This window comes from Pristiophorus japonicus, chromosome 13, assembly GCF_044704955.1.
Source record: "Pristiophorus japonicus isolate sPriJap1 chromosome 13, sPriJap1.hap1, whole genome shotgun sequence".
NCBI classification, from domain to species: domain Eukaryota; kingdom Metazoa; phylum Chordata; class Chondrichthyes; family Pristiophoridae; genus Pristiophorus; species Pristiophorus japonicus.
Window position 1 is genome coordinate 196,532,145 of NC_091989.1, and position 19,777 is coordinate 196,551,921.

The 19,777-nt window shown below is 45.8% G+C and overlaps 1 protein-coding gene across 1 annotated transcript in view; it reads left to right on the top strand.

Annotated features, from left to right (window-relative positions):
- The window catches only part of tango6 (transport and golgi organization 6 homolog (Drosophila)), a 145,010-nt gene that overhangs the window by 68,072 nt on the left and 57,161 nt on the right, over positions 1–19,777 (top strand). The window contains exons 12-14 of the mRNA XM_070898367.1: positions 43–177; positions 1,495–1,932; positions 7,159–7,216. Of these exons, the coding sequence (XP_070754468.1) occupies positions 43–177; positions 1,495–1,932; positions 7,159–7,216 (631 nt within the window). The remainder of the gene's footprint in view (positions 1–42; positions 178–1,494; positions 1,933–7,158; positions 7,217–19,777) is intronic.

A 19,777-nucleotide genomic window follows, 5' to 3' on the forward strand; every position in this document is an offset into this window, starting at 1 on the left:
CTTTTTTGCTGCCGTTTCTATAATAAGATGTTTGTACTGCAGGTCATTGAGTTTGTCATCACTACATTGGAACGTTCCTGTGTGAGCCTGACTCACAGAACAGAGGAGATGGTGGAAGCACAGACACTGAGTATGGGAATGGGACTGATCGCAGCCATGCTGGGGGGGGCTGCCCAGGTGAGTGAGCATGGAGCAGAGTTGATATGCAAGCAGTGTTTTGCACAAGTTATGTGGAGGCAAGACTCCCTTCAGTGAGCAGTATTGCATCAGGTTTTCATACTGTGCTTAATCCGCAATACATGAACGGTTCCAGTCAAAGCATGTTTACAGGCGTGGCGCTCCGGTAATCCCTCCTACTCCCTGTCCTCCTGTCCCCATCTGTGCTGCTGATGTTCCCTCGTCGTCTCCTACACACCCCTCCTCCTGGCCAAGCCCCTCGGTCTTGTCACTGGTCCTCCGGTCACCATAATGGCAAGCTGTAGTTCTGAGGTGGTCCTCGAGATACTGCGCGATTCCCACTGCGGCAGAGAAGCCCAACGGGTGATTTAATTGCTGGTTTATAAAAAAAATGATGAACGGTTTTGACGGAGTAAATAGGGAAAGACTATTTCGTCTGTGGGGTGAGGAGATCAGTGACGAGGTCATCAAATTAAAATTAGTACTACGATACTGAGGAGAGATTAAGAGAATTTATTGTCACAAAGGGTTGTTGGTCCAGGGAGAGGTTGAGGCAGAGACCATTGCATCCTTTAAGGGAAAACTGGATAAATATTTGAAGCAGAGAAAGATACTTGGCTATGGAGAGCGCGGGGCAGTGGGATTAGTTCGGGATTGATATGGGGCTATGGGGAGAGAGCGAGGCAGTGGGATTAGTCTGGGATTGATATCGGGCTATGGGGAGAGAGCGAGGCAGTGGGATTAGTTTGGGATTGATATCGGGCTATGGGGAGAGTGCGGGGCAGTGGGATTAGTTCAGGATTGATATGGGGAGAGAGCGGGGTAGTGGGATTAGTTTGGGATTGATATTGGGCTATGGGGAGAGCGCGGGGCAGTGTGATTAGTTTGAGATTGATATCGGGCTATGGGGAGAGCGCGGGGCAGTGGGATTAGTTTAGGATTGATATGGGGAGAGAGCGGGGCAGTGGGATTAGTTTGGGATTGATATTGGGCTATGGGGAGAGAGCGGGGCAGTGGGATTAGATTGGGATTGATATCGGGCTATGGGGAGAGAGCGGGGCAGTGGGATTAGTTTGGGATTGATATCGGGCTATGAGGAGAGAGCGGGGCAGTGGGATTAGTTTGGGATTGATATCGGGCTATGGGGAGAGATTAGTTTGGGATTGATATCGGGCTATGGGGAGAGAGCGGGGCAGTGGGATTAGTTTGGGATTGATATAGTGCTAGGGGGAGATCTCTAATAGTAATTCCGGCCGCCCCCCCGCAACCCGGCCACACTGGCTGCACCCCCCTGATCATCCTGCCTGTCTTCTGCAGCTCACCTCAGCAGATTTTGATGCCATGAAACCGATGTTACCCAAGCTTGAGCAGATCGCAGCCTCACATCCCGACCCTGTGATACAAGAGCTGGCGTCAGACCTGCGCATTACTGTCGCTACCCACGGAGCATTCGCCACCGAAATGGTTGCCAGGGTGGCGCAAAGTACTATGGGCAACAAAAATAAACATGATGACAAATCGACAGAGCCCAGCCAACCGGGAGAGGCCGGCGCGGAGAACGAGAGCCATCGACAGTCGTCCGCTTCATGCAGGACAGAGCACGGGAACAAACCCTCCTCTGGCAACTTCCAGCAGATTCTTCAGGCAGCCTTTGATCCTGAGGTGCCCACACGGGCAGCTGCTCTAAGGACAGTAACCCAGATGGTTCAACAGCGCAACCCTGATGCCCTTAGCAGCCAGGAGAAGGTTCTGTCGGTGAGTTTTCACTTTGTTATACTGGGCTTGTTGCAGGTAGATGTTTTCACAGTGTTGTTCAGTGACTGCCTTCATTTTGTGAGATGCTGTGCAGAGCGATAGTTCCCCATGGCAGCTGCTCTTCAATTTGATGGACTGAGGATTTCCTCAGCAATTGGCTCGGGATCATGGAAAGTTAGCTTTCACCAGTTGTCAGACTTGTCCCGAATTTCCAATTGAGAGCGTCAGCCTGTTCTCCTTTCTGCTTCTGGTTCCACACTTGAGACTATAAAGGTGTTCAAGTGTTTTTGTTGACGAATTCAACACATGCCAGCACATTACAGGGTCAAAGACGGAATCTGTTTGGTTAGAGTTAAGGAACAGAAAAGGAGCTGTTGCATTGCTGGGTGTTTACAATAGATCCCCAAATAGAGAAGGAGATAGAGGTGTAAATTTGTAGGCAACTTTCAGAGAAATATAAAAATAATAGAGTAGAATAGTAGGGGACTTCGATTACCCTAATATGGACTGGGGGAAAACAATAAAAGGATCAATATGTTTTTAGCCCAACAAGGAAGGAAGCAGTGCTGGATCAAGTTCTGGGCAATGAAGCATGACAAGTGGGCTGTATTGCAGTGGGAAAATATCTGGGTAACACAAAAGCAAGATACTGCGGATGCTGGAATCCGGAATAAAAACAGAAAATGCTGGAAATACTCAGCAGACCAGGCAGCATCTGTGGAGAGAGAAACAGAGTTAATGTTTCGGGTCGATGACCCTTCGTCAGAAATACCTGGGTAATAGTGATCATAATATAATTAGGTTTAAAGTAGTTCTGGAAAGGGTCCAGGAAAAATCAACTGGAAAGCGAGCGAATTTCAGTGATTTGAGAAGGTATCCAGTACAAGTGGACTGGAAACAAAAGATTGTCTAGAAAAACAGTAAATGAGCAAGTGGCAGGCCTTCAAGGTTGAGATAGTTTTGGCACAAACCAAGCAGGGAATATGCTAGCGTGTCTGGATGTTACAGGAAATAAAGGTTTATGACAAATGTCTGGTACAGAATACAATTGAAAACCAGGCAGAATACAGAGAGGACAGGAGGAAATTGGAAAAAGGATGTCAGAAGGGCAAAGAGAGTCTGAGAAAAAGATTAGCAGGTAACATAAAAGGGAACCCAAAAATCTTTATCAACATATTAAAAAGTTAAAGAAATGGTGGGGACAAATCAGGGACAAAAAAGGAAATCCTTTTGAGGCAGAGGGCATGACTGAGGTACTGAATGAGTAATTTGCTTCTGTCTTCACAAAAGAAGAGGATGAAGTTGATGTCAGAGTAGAGGAGGGGGAGACGAAATATTGGATAGGATAAAAATGATCAAAAGGAAGTGCTAAATAGTTTGGCATCACTTAAAGTTAACAAGTCAGCCGGTCCAGATGGGGTACATCCTCGGTTGCTGAGGGAAGCTAAGGTGGAGATATTGTGTACAATTCATGATACCTCATTTTAGGAACACAAGAACATAAGAAATAGGAGCAGGAGTAGGCCATATGGACCCTCGAGCCTGCTCCGCCATTTAATATGATCATGGCTGATCCAATCATGGACTCAGGTCCACTTCCCTGCCCGCTCTCCATAACCCCTTATTCCCTTAGCATTCAAGAAACTGTCTATTTTTATCTTAAATTTATTCAATGTCCCAGCTTCCACAGCTCTCTGAGGCAGCAAATTCCACAGATCCACAACCCTGTGAGAAGAAATTCCTCCTCATCTCAGTTTTAAATGGGCTGCCCCTTATTCTAAGATTATGCCCTCTAGTTCTAGTATCCCCAATCAGTGGAAACATCCTCTCTGCATCCACCTTGTCAAGCCCCCTCATAATCTTATACATTTCGATAAGATCACCTCTCATTCTTCTGAATTCCAATGAGTTGAGGCCCAACCTACTCCACCTTTCCTCATAAGTCAATCCCCTCGTCTCCAAAATCAACCTCGTGAACCTTCTCTGAACTGCCTCCAAAACAAGTATATCCTTTCGTAAATATGGAAATCAAAACTGTACGCAGTATTCCAGGTGTGCCTCACCAATACCCTGTACAATCGTAGCAAGACTTCCCTGCTTTTATACTCCATCCCCTTAGCAATAAAGGCCAAGATTCCATTGGCCTTCCTGATCACTTGCTGTACCTGCATACTAACCTTTTGTGTTTCATGTACAAGTACCCGCAGGTCTCACTGCATTGCAGCACTTTGCAATCTTTCTCCATTTAAATGATAACTTGCTCTTTGATTTTTTTTCTGCCAATGTGCATGACCTCACACTTTCCAACATTATACTCCATCTGCCAAATTTTTGCCCACTCACTGTCTGTCCTTTTGCAGATTTAGTGTGTCCTCCTCACACCTTGCTTTTCCTCCCATCTTTGTATCATCGGCAAACTTGGCTACATTACACTCAGTCCCTTCCTCCAAGTCGTTAATATAGATTGTAAATAGTTGAGGTCCCAACACTGATTCCTGCGGCACCCCACTGGTTACTGATTGCCAACCCGAGAATGAACCATTTATCCCTACTCTCTGTTTTCTGTTCATTAGCCAATCCTCTATCCATGTTAATATGTTACCCCCAACCCCGTGATCTTTTATCTTGTGCAGTAACCTTTTATGTGGCACCTTGTCAAATGCCTTCTGGAAGTCCACTGGTTCCCCTTTATCCACCCTGTTCGTTACATCCTCAAAGAATTCTAGCAAATTTGTCAAACATGACTTCCCCTTCATAAATCCATGCTGACTCTGCCTGTCCGAATTTTGCTTTTCCAAATGTCCTGCTACTGCTTTAATAATGGACTCCAACATCTTCCTAACCACAGATGTTAGGCTAACTGGTCTATAATTTCCTGCCTCCTTTTTTAAATAGGGGCGTTAAATTTGCAGTTTTCCAATCTGCTGGGACCTCCCCAGAATCCAGGGAATTTTGGTAAATTACAACCAATGCATCCACTATTCTTGCTGCTACCTCTCAAGACCCTTGGATGCAAGCCATCCGGTCCTGGGGATTTATCTGCCTTTAGTCCCATTATCTTATGTGTATCACCTCCTTAGTGATTGTGATTGTGTTAAGTTCCTCCCCCCACCCACCCCCCGTGACTATCCACTGCTTGAATATTATTCTTGTCCTCTACCGTAAAGACTGATACAAAATATTTGTTCAGAGTTTCTGCCATCTCCATGTTCCTCATTACTAATTCCCCGGTCTCGTCCTCCAAGGGACCAACATTTACTCTAGTCATTCTTTTCCTTTTTATATACCTATAGAAACTCTTGCTATCTGTTTTTTCTTTCGTGCTAGTTTACTTTCATAGTCTATCTTCCCTTTCTTAATCATTTTTTTAGTCATTCTTTGTTGGCTTTTAAACGTTTCCCAATCTTCTGTCCTCCCACTAGTTTTGGCCACATTGTATGCCCTTGTTTTTAATTGGATACCGTTCTTTATATCTTTAGTTAGCCACGGATGGTTATCTTTTCCCTTACGCCCTTTCCTCCTCACTGGAATATATTTTTCTTGAGAGTTGTGAAATATCTCCTTAAATGTACACCACTGTTCATCAACTGTCCTACTCTTTAATCTATTTTCCCAGTCCACTTTAGCCAACTCAGCCCTCATACCTTCATAGTCTCCTTTATTTAAGCTTTGTACACTGATGTGACCCTGGGCCACTCAAGGATATGCAATAGATGGTTCAGTAATCACCTTGCTGTCACATTGGACAGAGAGGAGATATCAGAGGCACCGCACCCTTCAGGCTGAGAAGCTTCAGGGGTCCTGCGCAGCCGGTGAACCGGCTTTTAAACTGGAAAAAAACGTCGGACCTTTGAGCACGACTCAAAAAAACATTACCGGGAACATTGCAGAGGAGATTTACCAGGATGATACCAGGGGTGAGGGAGATTGGAGGAACTGGGATTGTTCTCCTTAGAGCAGCGAAGGTTAAGGGGAGACCTAATAGAGGTGTTCAAAATTACAAGAGGTTTTGATAGAACAAGTCGGGGGTCCTCTGGCACGTGGGTAAGTAACCAGAGGTCACAGATTAAAAATAATTGACAAAAGAACTAGAGGGGAAATGAGAAATTTTTTCACACAGGGTTTTTAAGTTCTGGAACACATGTATTTGAGGAGGACGAATTTGCAGGGTTCTGGGGTAAAAGCTGGGATCTGGGACTAAATTGGATAGCTCTTTCAAAGAGCCGCACAGGCAGGATGGGCCAGATGACATGTGCTGTAAGATTCTTTGATTCTTCTATATTAGAAAAAGTAGAGCTGGTGAGCTGAATCAGGAGACGGTGCTCAGGTCTCACCAAACCTGGGTTATAAAAGCCTGTCATCATCATAGGCAGTCCCTCGGAATCGAGGAAGATTTGCTTCCTCAAGAAGGAGTTAGATATGGTCCTTATGGCTAGGGGGATCAAGGGGTATGGAGAGAAAGCAGGAAAGGGGTACTGAGGGAATGATCAGCCATGATCTTATTGAATGGTGGTGCAGGCTCGAAGGGCCGAATGGCCTACTCCTGCACCTATTTTCTATGTTTCTAAAATGAGTCCTTAGGTGGCTGAACAATCTAATACGAGAGCCACAGCTCTGTCACAGGTGGGACAGATAGTCGTTGAGGGTAAGGGAGGGTGGGACAGGTTTGCCGCACGCTCTTTCTGCTGCCTGCGCTTGATTTCTGCATGCTCTCGGCGATGAGACTTGAGGTGCTCAGCGCCCTCCCAGATGCACTTCGTCCACTTAGGGTGGCCTTTGGCCAGGGGCTCCCAGGTGTCGGTGGGAGACTTTGAGATTGTCCTGTAACGTTTCCTCTGCCCACCTTTGGCTAGTTTGCCCATGAAGGAGTTCCAAGTCGAGCGCTTGCTTTGGGAGTCTCGTGTCTGGCATGTGAACAATGTGGCCCGCCCAGCGGAGCTGATCAAGTGTGGTCAGTGCTTCAATGCTGGGGATGTTGGCCTGGTCGAGGACGTGAATGTAGGTTGCAGGAGATGAGGAGTTCCACAATTCAGAGGTCTTGGGAGTGAGTTTGAGGAGATGATACGATGAATCTTGATTTCATAGCAAGGAAGGATGAATTAGTTTGAGAATGTACAGTATATGAAGGGCACTTGTTGTGAAGTAGAATTTGCTGTCGATAATCTAGCTGAAGAGCTTCAGTCTGTGATGCTGCTAATATCTGCCTCATGTTGCTCATCATTTTAGGTGTTTCTGGAGAATCTGAGCCATGAAGATTCGTTTGTTTATTTGTCTGCGATTCAAGGTAAGAGAGGTTGCTGAACTTAATGGTGAACCAAAGATCTGTGAGTACAAGGCAGTCCATTGGCCCGGAGACAGCAGTTGCAATGCCGTTATTCACCCCGGCAACATAACGCTGCGGTTCCACATCTCAGTCAGTGCTTCACCGTTCGAACTTTTAGTCTGATCGTCATGGTCATGTGCTTGGTGTCAAGTACAAATCACACACACAGAACTAAAGCACTGACCCAGCTTTTGAACCATGGGGTGCATCACTTCCACCCCTTCTCCAATCCGAGCACCACCCATTTGCTTTAACTCTTTTCCCTGACCATTGGCCATCTTGACCATGCTGCTACATTCCTTTAAACCATACGCCTGAACTTTTCTAAAGCCTCCTGTGAGACCCCTTCTGACGGCTTTTTACACTACGTTCCCTTTAAATTTGCCAAACACGATCTGCCTTTAACAAATCTGTGCTGGCTGTCCTTGATTGACTCGTATTTCTAAATGCTCAATAATTCATCTCGAATTAGGAATTTGTCCACAACTGACGTCAGACTATGTTAGACTACATTAGTGTGTATAGTTCCATGGTCTAGTCTTCTTTCCCATCTTCATATTTCATTGCGCACTCTCCAGTCCCATGGCACAATTTGTAGATTTGAAGATTATAAAACTGTGCTCGGAGCCTCTGATATTTCCTCTCTGTCCAACGTGACAGCAGGATGATTACTGAACCATCTATTGCATATCATTGAGTGGCCCAGAGTCACACCAGCTCTAGGTCAGATTTCCTGCCAGGAATCTCTAGTCTTTGGAAAAACTGATCAGAATCACGTTTGGATTCACATTAGTCTGCATAATGTGAAAGATTGCCTGGGTGAATGGGCTGCCTGTTATCATGTTCCAGACTGAGGTGTGAGGTGTAAGAAATGCAAATGAGAGCAACTGCGTTAAATGGAAATGTGCTGAGGCATCTCCCGAGGACTGACTGCAGCTGATGCCGAGAGCAGGCACTGCGTTAGTCCCAGTCACTGCGTCTCAGTGAGTTGCTGACTTTTCATTAAATTCTGCTGCAGATTTTATCCTGCAGGAACATCAGGAAAGAGACCTGCTCTGTGGACCGTGTGTCGGTACTACATCGCAGTGCACTGGGGGGAAATACCCCATTGCGGGGTGGGGTGGTCACTGCGGGCAGGGTGATGCTCACTTCTGCCCCACACGTGGTGTGAATGCTAACGGTGTTACTAGGCTCATTGTTTCCAGGAAATTGATTTTTCAGCTCATACAGCGCGAGGTGATGTACCCCAGTTGCAGTAGCTAATCCTGTGCTAGATTGTGTGAGCTGGGGCGAGGTAATGGGGAGAGTGGTGGGGGGGAACAGTGCAAAGCCGGCTGCTCATTTAACTCGACATAGCTGATTTCCTTTGTTCAATTGCATAAATCCCTCCCAATTGGGACGCTCCAATTGTTTCACATTATGAAATAGGAGCTTCAGCACTTAATTACTGCACTTATCACTCCAGCAGTTGGTGTGTGTTCCTGTTCTGTGGTGGTTCAGTCTGATTACCAAGGAGCTGTTTGGACTTGCTTCACTGAACGTAAGTCTTCAATTACACTTGGTTCCGTGTGGAGCAGATTCACGGGCTTCCTGCTGTCCTGGTATCGTTCTTCGCGCTCTCCTGCCAGAGTGTGATGGACGAATTGTCATCGCTCTGACCGTGTCTCTCACCCAGTTTGCTGTATCACTTGCAACAACAACTTGCATTTATATAGCGCCTTTAACGTAGTAAAACATCCCAAGGCGCTTGCACCCACATCCGGCCTTCCATTATGCAGTGTACCTTTCTACACCAAGTCGAGATATCATCAGTAACATCCCCCAAACCCCCAGGTATATGTTATTCTATAACCCCGTCCCAACAATCGCAATCCTATAGAAAGGGAATTGTGCTTCTCTTTAACCAGAACTGAAGGCCCATCCATCACATTCATTATTCATTGTCAGCCACTTGACCTGTGACTTGTCTGGAGAGTCTGTATTTCTGCACTGCTTGCCTTGGAATGGGTGTTAACAAGCAGGAGGTTGGATGGTTGCCTCTGGTGAGGCCCCTGTCATCTGCAGCATCTTTGGGGTTATGACATTTTAAGTCTAGTATGACACTCAAGTCTCTCAATTTCATCCTTAACTATTCTAACACCATTCATGGAGTGCGTGCGTAGCCATTTTTGCTTCCTATGGTCGGTACTCCACACTCGTCTGCACTAAAGACGAACATATATTGTGTCAAACTCACTTTGTAATTTGTCAGATGCCTCTGGTTCCACTTTCCCTCCTCCTGTAGCACTGTGCAGATGTGACCAATATGTTTTGAGTTTCTGAGTTGATGTAACTTAGTGGCACTTATGGTCCCAACACTGATCCCAGGGGAACCTCACTTAGTACTTCTCTCCCACCCCAACATAACACCGAACAAGTACCCGCTTTCTAGCCTTTAGCCACTTTCTTATCCATACCCAAGATTTACCCTGAATCCCAGCAGCATTGAATGGAACTTTTTGGAAGTCCAGATGCAACATGCCGAGGGATGTGTTTCTTTTGATCCTTGCAGCATGTCTAGGAATTCAATCTCCTTTGTATCTAAATGAAATTCATTTTGCATAGATGATGTCTGTTTCTCATAGAATCATAGAATGGTTGCAGCATAGGAGGCGGCCATTCAGCCCGTCGAGCCCGTGCCGGCTCTCTGGAAGAGCACTTCAGCTAGTCGCAGTCCCCCCGCCCTTTCCCCTTACTGTTTCGGCCTCAGCTGGAGTACTGAGTCGAATTCTGGGCACCGCACTTTAGGAAGGAGGTGAAGGCCTTGGAGAGGGTGCAGAAAAGATTTACGAAAATAATTCCAGGAATGAGGGACTTCAGTAACGTGGATAGACTGGAGAAGCTGGGGTTGTTCTCCTTGGAGCAGAGAAGGTTGAGAGGAGATTTGATAGAGGGGCTAGACAGAGTAGATAGAGAGAAACTGTTCCCATTGGTGGAAGGGTCGAGAACCAGAGGGCTCAGATTTAAAGCGATTGTTAAAAGAACAAAAGGCGACATGAAGAAAAACATTTTTACGCAGCGAGCGATGCCGATCTAAAATGTACGGCCTGAAAGGGTGGTGGAGGCAGACTCGATCGTGGCTTTCAAAAGGGAGTTGGATAAGTACCTGAAGGGAAAAAAATAGCAGGGCTACGGGGAAAGGGCGGGGGAGTAGGACCAGCCGAGTTGCTCTTGCAGAGAGCCGGCACGGGCTCAATGGGCCGAATGGCCTCCTACTGTGCTGTAACCATTCTCTGAATCTCTGAAGTGCTGAAGCAGCATTACCTATACCAACTTGGACTCGAAATCACTTGCGTTTTACCGGTTTAAATTTGGTTGATTGAAGTCAACCACTAAAATGACTTTCTTGATCTCATGTACCCGTCTTATCCTTATTGCACGGTCAGGTGCTCAATCGTGTACCCCACAGTTAACTTGGATAATTTTGTATTCGGGAATCTAACGAGCATACTTCATTGGCTTTTCATTACAACCCAAAAGTACTTCATTAGCTGTAAAGTGCTTTGCGACGTCCGGTGGTCGTGTAAGGCGCTATATAAGTCCAAGGCTTTTTTTTTTCATCTGCCACAAGTTCAAGCTCATTCACCTTCCAGGTGTTCCTGCCATATAGAACCATACAGCACACAAGGAGGCCATTCAGCCCATCTTTCCTGTGCCAGCTCTCTGAAAGGGCTATACCATCATCTTTTTTTGTCTACTTTCTACTTTTTGAACACACTTCACCCCTAAGTGTTGCATTCTTTAGTGTCTTGAGTTCGGCGTGTTTGATATTTGAACTGCCACAACAGCCTACAATTCCAGTATCTTATTTCGAATGCCTCTAGCTCTCGTGAAAACCTATCTTAATATAGATTTTCCTCTTCTCATGTCCCTAGTGTCTGTTTTTTCCAGTCATACAGATCTCAGTTTCTGAGACTGCACCCACCCATTAGCTACCTTCTACTCTACAATAAGTTTCCTGACCGATCGAGTTGAAATGATTCTCGATTGCTGCTTCAGAGTTACATTCTCCCCGCTTGGCCTAGGTGCAGCCCCTCCTGTATCAGTCCTCCTTGGTCTGAAAGTGTTCAGTTATTTATGAAGGAAGCATTGTTTTGCATCATGTTGCCAGCCGATCGTTCATATTTTCCTCACTCTTTGGCTCAGTGTCAATTTTTGTTTAATTACACTCCTATGAAGCGCCTGGGCTGTGTTCCTAATCTATTAAAGGTGCTATATAAAAGCAGGTTGTAGTTGCTGGAATGTAGGGCGCCTGCTCTCCGTATATACGGAATGTACGCTAGATCACGGTGTTGAAAGAATGATATTGATGATGATAGATTGTGGTGTCGATGGGAAATGTGTTAATGATATTTGATATGATAGCAATGGAATGCTTGCTAATGGTGTCCAGTCACAGATCCAGTGCAGGGTCTGCTAATGGTGTCCAATTGCAATTTTAATGCTGGTTTAGGCGATCATGGTGTCAATGGAATGAGTTCTACCAGCATCCTGAAGGTACTTTGCTCCTGAAATGTTTGAGCCAACATGTTTCTCAGTACAGGTCTGCCCAGCCTGTTCTGCCTCACATTTTAACTGGTGTCTTGAGTATCCCTGGGGGTTGGAGGGTGGGAGATGGGGCGGGGTGGGGGGGAGAGAGAACATGTGCTGTGTGTAAGATAATACATGAATACATCAGAAATGGCAGGAGTAGGCTGTTTGGCCCCTCGAGCCTGCATTGCCATTCAATAAGATCATGGCTGATCTTCGATACCAACTCCACTTTCCTGCCCGATCCCTATATCCTTGATTCCCATCATGCCCAAAAACCTATCAATCCTAGTCTTGAATATACTCAACGATTCAGCCTTCTGGGGTAGAGAATTCCAAAGATTCACAGGAAGCAGCAAACTGCTGGGACCAGAGCCAAGAATAGGCAAGTGGCATCATGGGGGATCCAAAAAGCAGATGAAATGTTGGGGGCATGTGTGCTTGGGCACGGGCTGGTGTCAGCAGGAGATCAGGAGCAAGAAGCTATCTGTGCAGACCCTTTGTCTGAACTTGTGCCCAAATCTAGGCTGACACTCCAGTGCAGTGCTTGCTGAGGGAGTGCTACACTGTTGGAGGTGTGTCTTTCGGATGAGAGGTTAAACCGAGGCCTCGTCTTCCCCCTCAGGTGGACATTATTTCGAAGAGCAGCGACATTTTCCCCAATGTTCTGGGGCCAATATTTATCCCTCAATCAACATAACCAAAAACAACAGATTATCTGGTCATTCTCACATTGCTGTTTGTGGGAGCTTGCTGTGCGCAAATTGGCTGCCGTGTTTCCCACATTACAACAGTGACTACACTCTAAAAGTACTTCATTGGCTGTAAAACACTTTGAGACATCCAGTGGTTGTGAAAGGCGCTAAATAAATGCAAGTCTGTCTTTCATGTGAGAAGTTGGCCCTGAGTGGCAGCAGTTACAATTGCCCTGGAAACTGGGCACAGCGTGAGGATATCATCGGGTACATGCTGCGTAATGAGTTACCTTCGTCTGAAAGTGTCGGCACGGGTTTCAGTAAAGTCTCATTGATCCTCAGCATCGTTACTGTGGCCTTGACTGCCTCAAACGTCACTCCACTCCACTCCGTAGGACTCACTCCGCTCCTGCTCACGCTGTCCACAAGCTGGAAATCATTGATTGCACCAATTAATCTAACTGCAATGGTTAATGACTAAAGCACTTTAATCAGATAGAACTGAACTAATCAGTTAGCCCTGCCAGCAGCCTCGCTGCTCCATACCAACTGGCCCAGACCCAGAGTCGAGCCTCCCTCCCTGACCAGCTCAGACTTGTGAATCGCACGCTTTGACTCTGCATCAATTCTACCATGATTGGCTGACAGAGCCATTGCCTGAGTCTCCCTTCACTCTGCTCTATGTTCCCCGGGGCCTGATATTCTACAACATATCCTCCCAACACTGAAGCACAGCATACAGTGAGCCCAAGTACTGTGAGTGCTCGGCTGGACAGTGCGTGACTGGGTGAACCCTGTGCAATGAGCAGCGGGGTAGGGGGGGGTGAGGGAGCAGGGGCTGAGGAGTGTGTGCGGAGTGGGGGGAGGATTGGGAGAGCGGGGGAGGGGTGGGAGAGTGGGGGCTGAGGATGTTTCCCACATGGGGTGGGTGGGGGAGAGTTGGGAGAGCGGGGGTCTGAGGATGTATCCCGAGGGAGTGGGCTGGGGTGAGGGGGGGGGTTGGGAGAGATGGGTGGGGGGGGGTGTTGGGAGAGCGGGGGCTGAGGATGTATCCCATTTCTCACCCACCCATTGGAGGAAATGTAGAATGGCTCTAAATTTACGACTTACTCCGACGTTGCTGCTGATTGGCTTATGCATAGAGCAAACTATTAAGGGGTGGTTCTTCTGGTTTTTTTCGAGGACAGATTCTCAATAATCTGACAGCGACAAGACAGGAAGTCGGTCAGTTTGAGGTGGGGGCAGGGAGAGGGCATCAGGATCCATTTAATTGATGCGTTTAATATCCAGGATTCTCTGAGTTTCCCACCGATTTCCTGTTCCCCAGACTGTAAGATGTACACCTCCCTGTTCTATCTCTGACTAAACAGACTCTGGTTAATTAACTGTTATCAAAATTAACTGTTATCAAAAAAAACTCTGAGAAATGAGAGCAGCTTTTGCAGGAGTCATCACCCCACAGTTCAGCGGCAGGACTAGTAATTTTGCTGTATTTTATCAATAGTGCCTGTTGTTCATTCTCAGTGAGGCCTGAAGGAGTTGCCTGAGTCTGTGTCTCCCTGAGACTGGGAGGATTACATTTCAGTTTGAAGTAACGATTTAATTTAGAAAGTTCTTCCATGTAGATCACCTGAACGACAAGCCTGTGTTTATGTTGGCAGTTCTGGGAGGTTTTGGAACATTTATTTTGGAAGCTGGAATGCAGTGTCTTCCTTGCCCCTCCACTGTTTCAAACTACACTTCCCACCATTCCCTGCAAACTCCCAAAAGAAGGATGAGGGACTTCAGTTACGTGGACAGACTAAAGAAATAGGATTATCTCTCTTAGAGTAGAGAAGGTTAAGGAGAGATTTAATCGAGGCGTTCAATATTATGAGGGGTTTTAATACAGTAAATACAGAGAAACTGTTTCCACTGGCAGAAAAGTCTGTAACCAGAGTCTGCTGATGTATCAGATAAAGCAGGGAGTGTCTGAGCCACACAGTCAGAATGTCCCAGGCTCTGCTCCTGGTCCGCTGCTTTGGCTCTGAGCCGAGGCCATAAGAACATAAGAAATAGGAGCAGGAGTAGGCCATACGACCCCTCGAGCCTGCTCCGTCATTTAATAAGATCATGGTTCATCCGATCATGGACTCTGATCCACTTTCCTGACTGCTCTCCATAACCCCTTATTCCCTTATCGTTTAAGAAACTGTCTATTTTTGTCTTAAATTTATTCAATGTCCCAGCTTCCACAGCTCTCTGAGGCAGCGAATTCCACAGATGCATAACCCTCTGAGAGAAGAAATTTCTCCTCATCTCAGTTTTAAATGGGCGGCCCCTTATTCTAAGATTATGCCCTCTAGTTCTAGTCTCCCCCATCAGTGGAAACATCCTCTCTGCATCCACCTTGTCAAGCCGCCTCATAATCTTATATGTTTCGATAAGATACCTCTCATTCTTCTGAATTCCAATGAGTAGAGGCCCAACCTACTCAACCTTTCCTCTTAAGTCAACCCCCTCATCTCCGAAATCAACCTAGTGAACCTTCTTTGAACTGCCTCCAAAGCAAGTATATCCTTTCGTAAATATGGAAACCAAAACTGCACGCAGTGTTCCAGGTATGGCTTCACCAATACCCTGTACAACTGTAGCAAGACTTCCCTGCTTTTATACTCCATCCCCTTTGCAATAAAGGCCAAGATTCCATTGGTCTTCCTGATCACTTGCTGTACCTGCATACTATCCTTTTGTGTTTCATGCACAAGTACCCCAGGTCCTCATTTAAATAATAACTTACTCTTTGATTTTTTTTCTGCCAAAGTGCATGACCTCATACTTTCCAACATTATACTCCATCTGCCAAATTTTTGCCCACTTACTTAGCCTGTCTATGTCCCTTTCCAGATTTGTTGTGTTCTCCTCACACATTGCTTTTCCTCCCATCTTTGTATCGTCGGCAAACTTGGATACATTACACTCGGGCCCTTCCTCCTAGTCGTTAATATAGATTGTAAATAGTTGGGGTCCCAGCACTGATCCCTGCAGCACCCCACTGGTTACTGATTGCCAACCCGAGAATGAACCATTTATCCCTACTCTCTGTTTTCTGTTCATTAGCCAATCCTCTATCCATGCTAATAAATTACCCCCAACCCCGTGAACTTGTATCTTGTGCAGTAACCTTTTATGTGGCACCTTGTCAAATGCCTTCTGGAAGTCCAAATGCACCACATCCACTGGTTTCCCTTTATCCACTCTGTTCGTTACATCCTCAAAGAATTCTAGCAAATTTGTCAAACATGACTTCCCCTTCATAAATCCATGTTGACTCTGCCTGTCCGAATTTTGCTTTTCCAAATGTCCTGATACTGCTTCTTTAATAATGGACTGCAACATTTTCCCAACCACAGATGTTAGGCTAACTGGTCTCTAGTTTCCTGCTTTCTGTCTGCCTCCTTTTTTAAATAGGGGCTTAACACTTGCAGTTTTCTAATCTGCTGCTGGGTTACAGTGAAACTCAGCCGGGGCCCTGCTCCTACCTGCTGGGAATTGGATGAGGATATTAGGTTTGTGGTGTGATGTCCTCATGGATCAAATAGCCTGCCAACACTGGCACTGGACTCTCCGTGAGATCTTAGGCCGGCGGGAGGCCAACACAGGCGAACCGTGGGGTGAGAGAGGAGGAGGAGCGACTGCCTGGAAAATAAATCTGCCTGAAAATGCTGCGCGTTTGGTGTTACAGCTGCAGATTTAACGCAGACAGGTCTTAACAGGCCTGCCTGAGACTCTCTTCAAATGACCTGGACTCCATAGGTAGATTTACCAGAATGATACCTGGACTCCAGGGGTTAAATTATGAGGAGAGATTACAGAAACTAGAGTTATACTCCCTGGAATTTAGATTAAGGGGTGGTTTGATTGGTTTTAAGATATTATGAGGAACTGATGGGGTGCATGGAGAGAAACTATTTCTGCTGGTTGTGGATTCTAGGACTAGGAGACATGATATAAAAATTAGAGCCAGACCTTTCAGGAGTGGTTAGGCAACACTTCTACACACAAAGGGCGGTATAAGTTTAGAACTCTCTTCCGCAATCGGCATTTGATACTGGATTAATTGTCAATTTTAAATCTGAGATTGATAGATTTTTGTTAAGCAAAGGTATTAAGGGTAATGGGGCAACGGTGGGTATATGGTGTTGGGTCACAGATCAGCCATGATATCATTAAATGGCGGAACAGGCTCAAGGGGCTGAATGGCCTCCTCCTGTTCCCATAAGTGTCACTTTGCACAGTGTTCCTACAGCGTCATCCACTTTTCCATTAGACGTGTTAGTCGGTCACTGATGGCTGTCACTGAATGTTGCAGCAGAAACTTCCGGCAACTTGCTCCCTATGGTGAAGGTTCAAATCCCAGGAGCATAAATTAAAAATGAGAAAGTTGCGACTTAGAAGATTAGTTGAAAATGTTCATCCAGAGGGTAACAGGAGTTATGGAAAACACGCCAAGGCTCATGGCCCAAGTCACTTTGAAAGTGGACTTATTTTGTATGTCAGGACTCATTAGAAAACTGACTGCAAATGATTTACTCAAGGTTTAAATTGCTGATGGCAAAAACATTGTGGTTTTGAGTCTGACACAAATGGTAGTGCAGCATTGGAGGGTGGCATAGAGGCTGTGCGAAGTCGGCCAAAGCTGGACATCACTTCCCCCTCCCCATCCTTCAACCTGCCCACGAAGGATATTGAGGTGGAAAGTAGAAGTAGGTGAAGGAGTAATGAGATATCTTTATGGAAAGAGAAGGGATTGACGTGAAATGGTGAGATGATGGACAGGCGGCTGGGTTAATCTGTGAGTTCGGGATAAATTTGTTGGACTTGATTATTTATTTCACTTCCTGTAAAATTCCATGTCCTTGTGACACTGCCAAGGTCAGAGAGAAGACCAAATAAAAGAAGCTGATCAGGTGATGTCATGTTTGGGTTTAAAGAAGGGGGAGCACTGAGGCTGGTGAGGACTTCCACGTTTTGAGATCCGAGGATACTGAGTTCAAGTAGGAGCGATGAGACTTGATTTCAACACAGTGAGGGTTCAGGGAGGGTGGAGTGTGTATTCTTACTCTATTTCCCTCGTTCCCTCTCCAAACCCAACCTGTCCATAAGACCCACCTCCTGCACTCTACCCCATTTCCAATAAACTGCTGACCACCTAACTTTCCTCCCTGCCCCCATGCTATCTGAGATTGTAAACCGTTCCCTCGCCTCATGTGCAGTCACCTTCCCTTTCAGAAACTTTGTCCTTAATCCCCCCCACCACCACCAATCTTCAACCCCTCTGTCTTCACAAAATACTTCCCTTTCCTCTCCAACGTCCATGTCCATCTTTCCATATTTAAATCTCTCCAGTCAGGTTTCCACCACTGTCACTGAAACAACCCTTATCAAAGTCACAAATGACATCCTCTGTGACTGTGACAATGGTGGACTATCACTCCTCATCCTCCTCGACCGTTGACTGTGAACCACATTCAACTGTTTGCAACCTCTTCATCCTATTTGATCCATCAGGAATTGCTTCCAAAACCTCTCCGCCTCGGCCCCCCTTCTCTCTCGCCGCCTCTAAGACCTCCTTAAAATCGACCAAACTGATTGAGCTTTTAGTTACTTCTTTGCATCTTTGACTCACTGTCAATTTTTGTCTGATTACGCTCCTGTGATGTGTTGTATGTTAAACGTGCTGTATGAAAGTGAGTTGTAGTTTTGTTGTAGGAAAGGTATTTATAATCCAAGAGGGCGAGAGGGGGAAGTTCAAAGCAGCAAATGTCGAGAAATCCGAAGATTTGTGACAGAGGCAGAGACCCCCCCAGATAGGGAGTAGCTTTCAAATCATTCTGATTTCAGCTTTGGGGAGAGTTAAGATTGGGGAGGACGGCAGGGGAAAGAAGTGTTTGGTAGAAAAGCAAACTCGGCTTGTTGGAGCAGAAACAAGGCTGAGAATTGTTCCACAAGTGATGGAGCTGAAAATAATTTAGGTTTGACAGGTGGTTGAAGGAAAGAGAGACTAAGCGGGATGAGCTCGTGTGAAGGATGAACACCAACACGGACTGATGGGCCGATCGGCCTGTTTCCGAGGTTCATTTCTATGCGGGCTGGAAGGACTGACTTCATAATGGTAGCTTATCATTCAAATGTTGGCGCTCTGATCAATAAGGACACAGGATTCAGCCCTCGAGCCTATTCCGCCATTCCATTAGATCAGAGGATTTCATAGAATATACGACACAGAAACAGGCCATTCGGCCCAACCAGTCTATGCCGGTGTTTATGCTCCGCTTGAGCCTCCTCCCGTCTTTCCTCATCTAATTATCAGCATAACTCTCTCTTTCCCTTCTCCCTCATATGCTTGTTTAGCCTCCCCTTAAATGCGTCTATACTATTCACCTCAACCTATCCCTTGGGTAGCGAGTTCCACATTCTCACCACTCTTTGGGTGAAGAGGTTTCTTCTGAATTTTTATTGGATTTCTTGGTGACTATCGTATATTGATGGCTCTTTCAAGTGGAAACACTCTCTGTATCCACTCTATCAAAACCTTTCATAATTTTAAAGACCTCTATTAGGTCAACCCTGGGTGCCTGAACATCCTTTCCTGATCAGGTATACCCTCGCATTTCTGGTATCACCCTTGTAAATCTTCTCTGCACCCTCTCCAGTGTCTCCATATCATTTTTATAATATCGTGACCAGAACTGTATGCAGTACTCTTAAGTGTGGTCTAACCAAGGTTCAATACAGGTTTAGCATATCTTCACTACTTTTTAATTCTATCCCTCTAGAAATAAACCCTAGTGCTTGGTTTGGTTATTTTTCTGGCCTAGTTAACCTGTATTGCTACTTTTTGCGATTTTTGTGTATTTGCAGTCCGAGATTCCTTTGTTTCTCTACCCCACCCAGACTCGCACCCTTTGAAGTAATAAGTGACCTTATTCTTCTTACCAAAACGTAACATCTCGCATTCATCTGAGTTGAAATTAATTTGCCAATTATATGCCCATTCTGCAAGTTCATTAATGTCCTCCTGTAATTTGTTGCCTCAGTATTGACTGTCCGCCCCAATTTGATCGCATCTGCAAATTTAGAAATTGTGTTTTTGATTCCAAAGTCTAAATCGTTAATATAAATTGTGAACAACAGTGGTCCCAACACTGATCCTTGTGGAACACCACTACCCACCTGCTACCACTGTGAATAACTACCCTTTACCCCTACTTTCTGC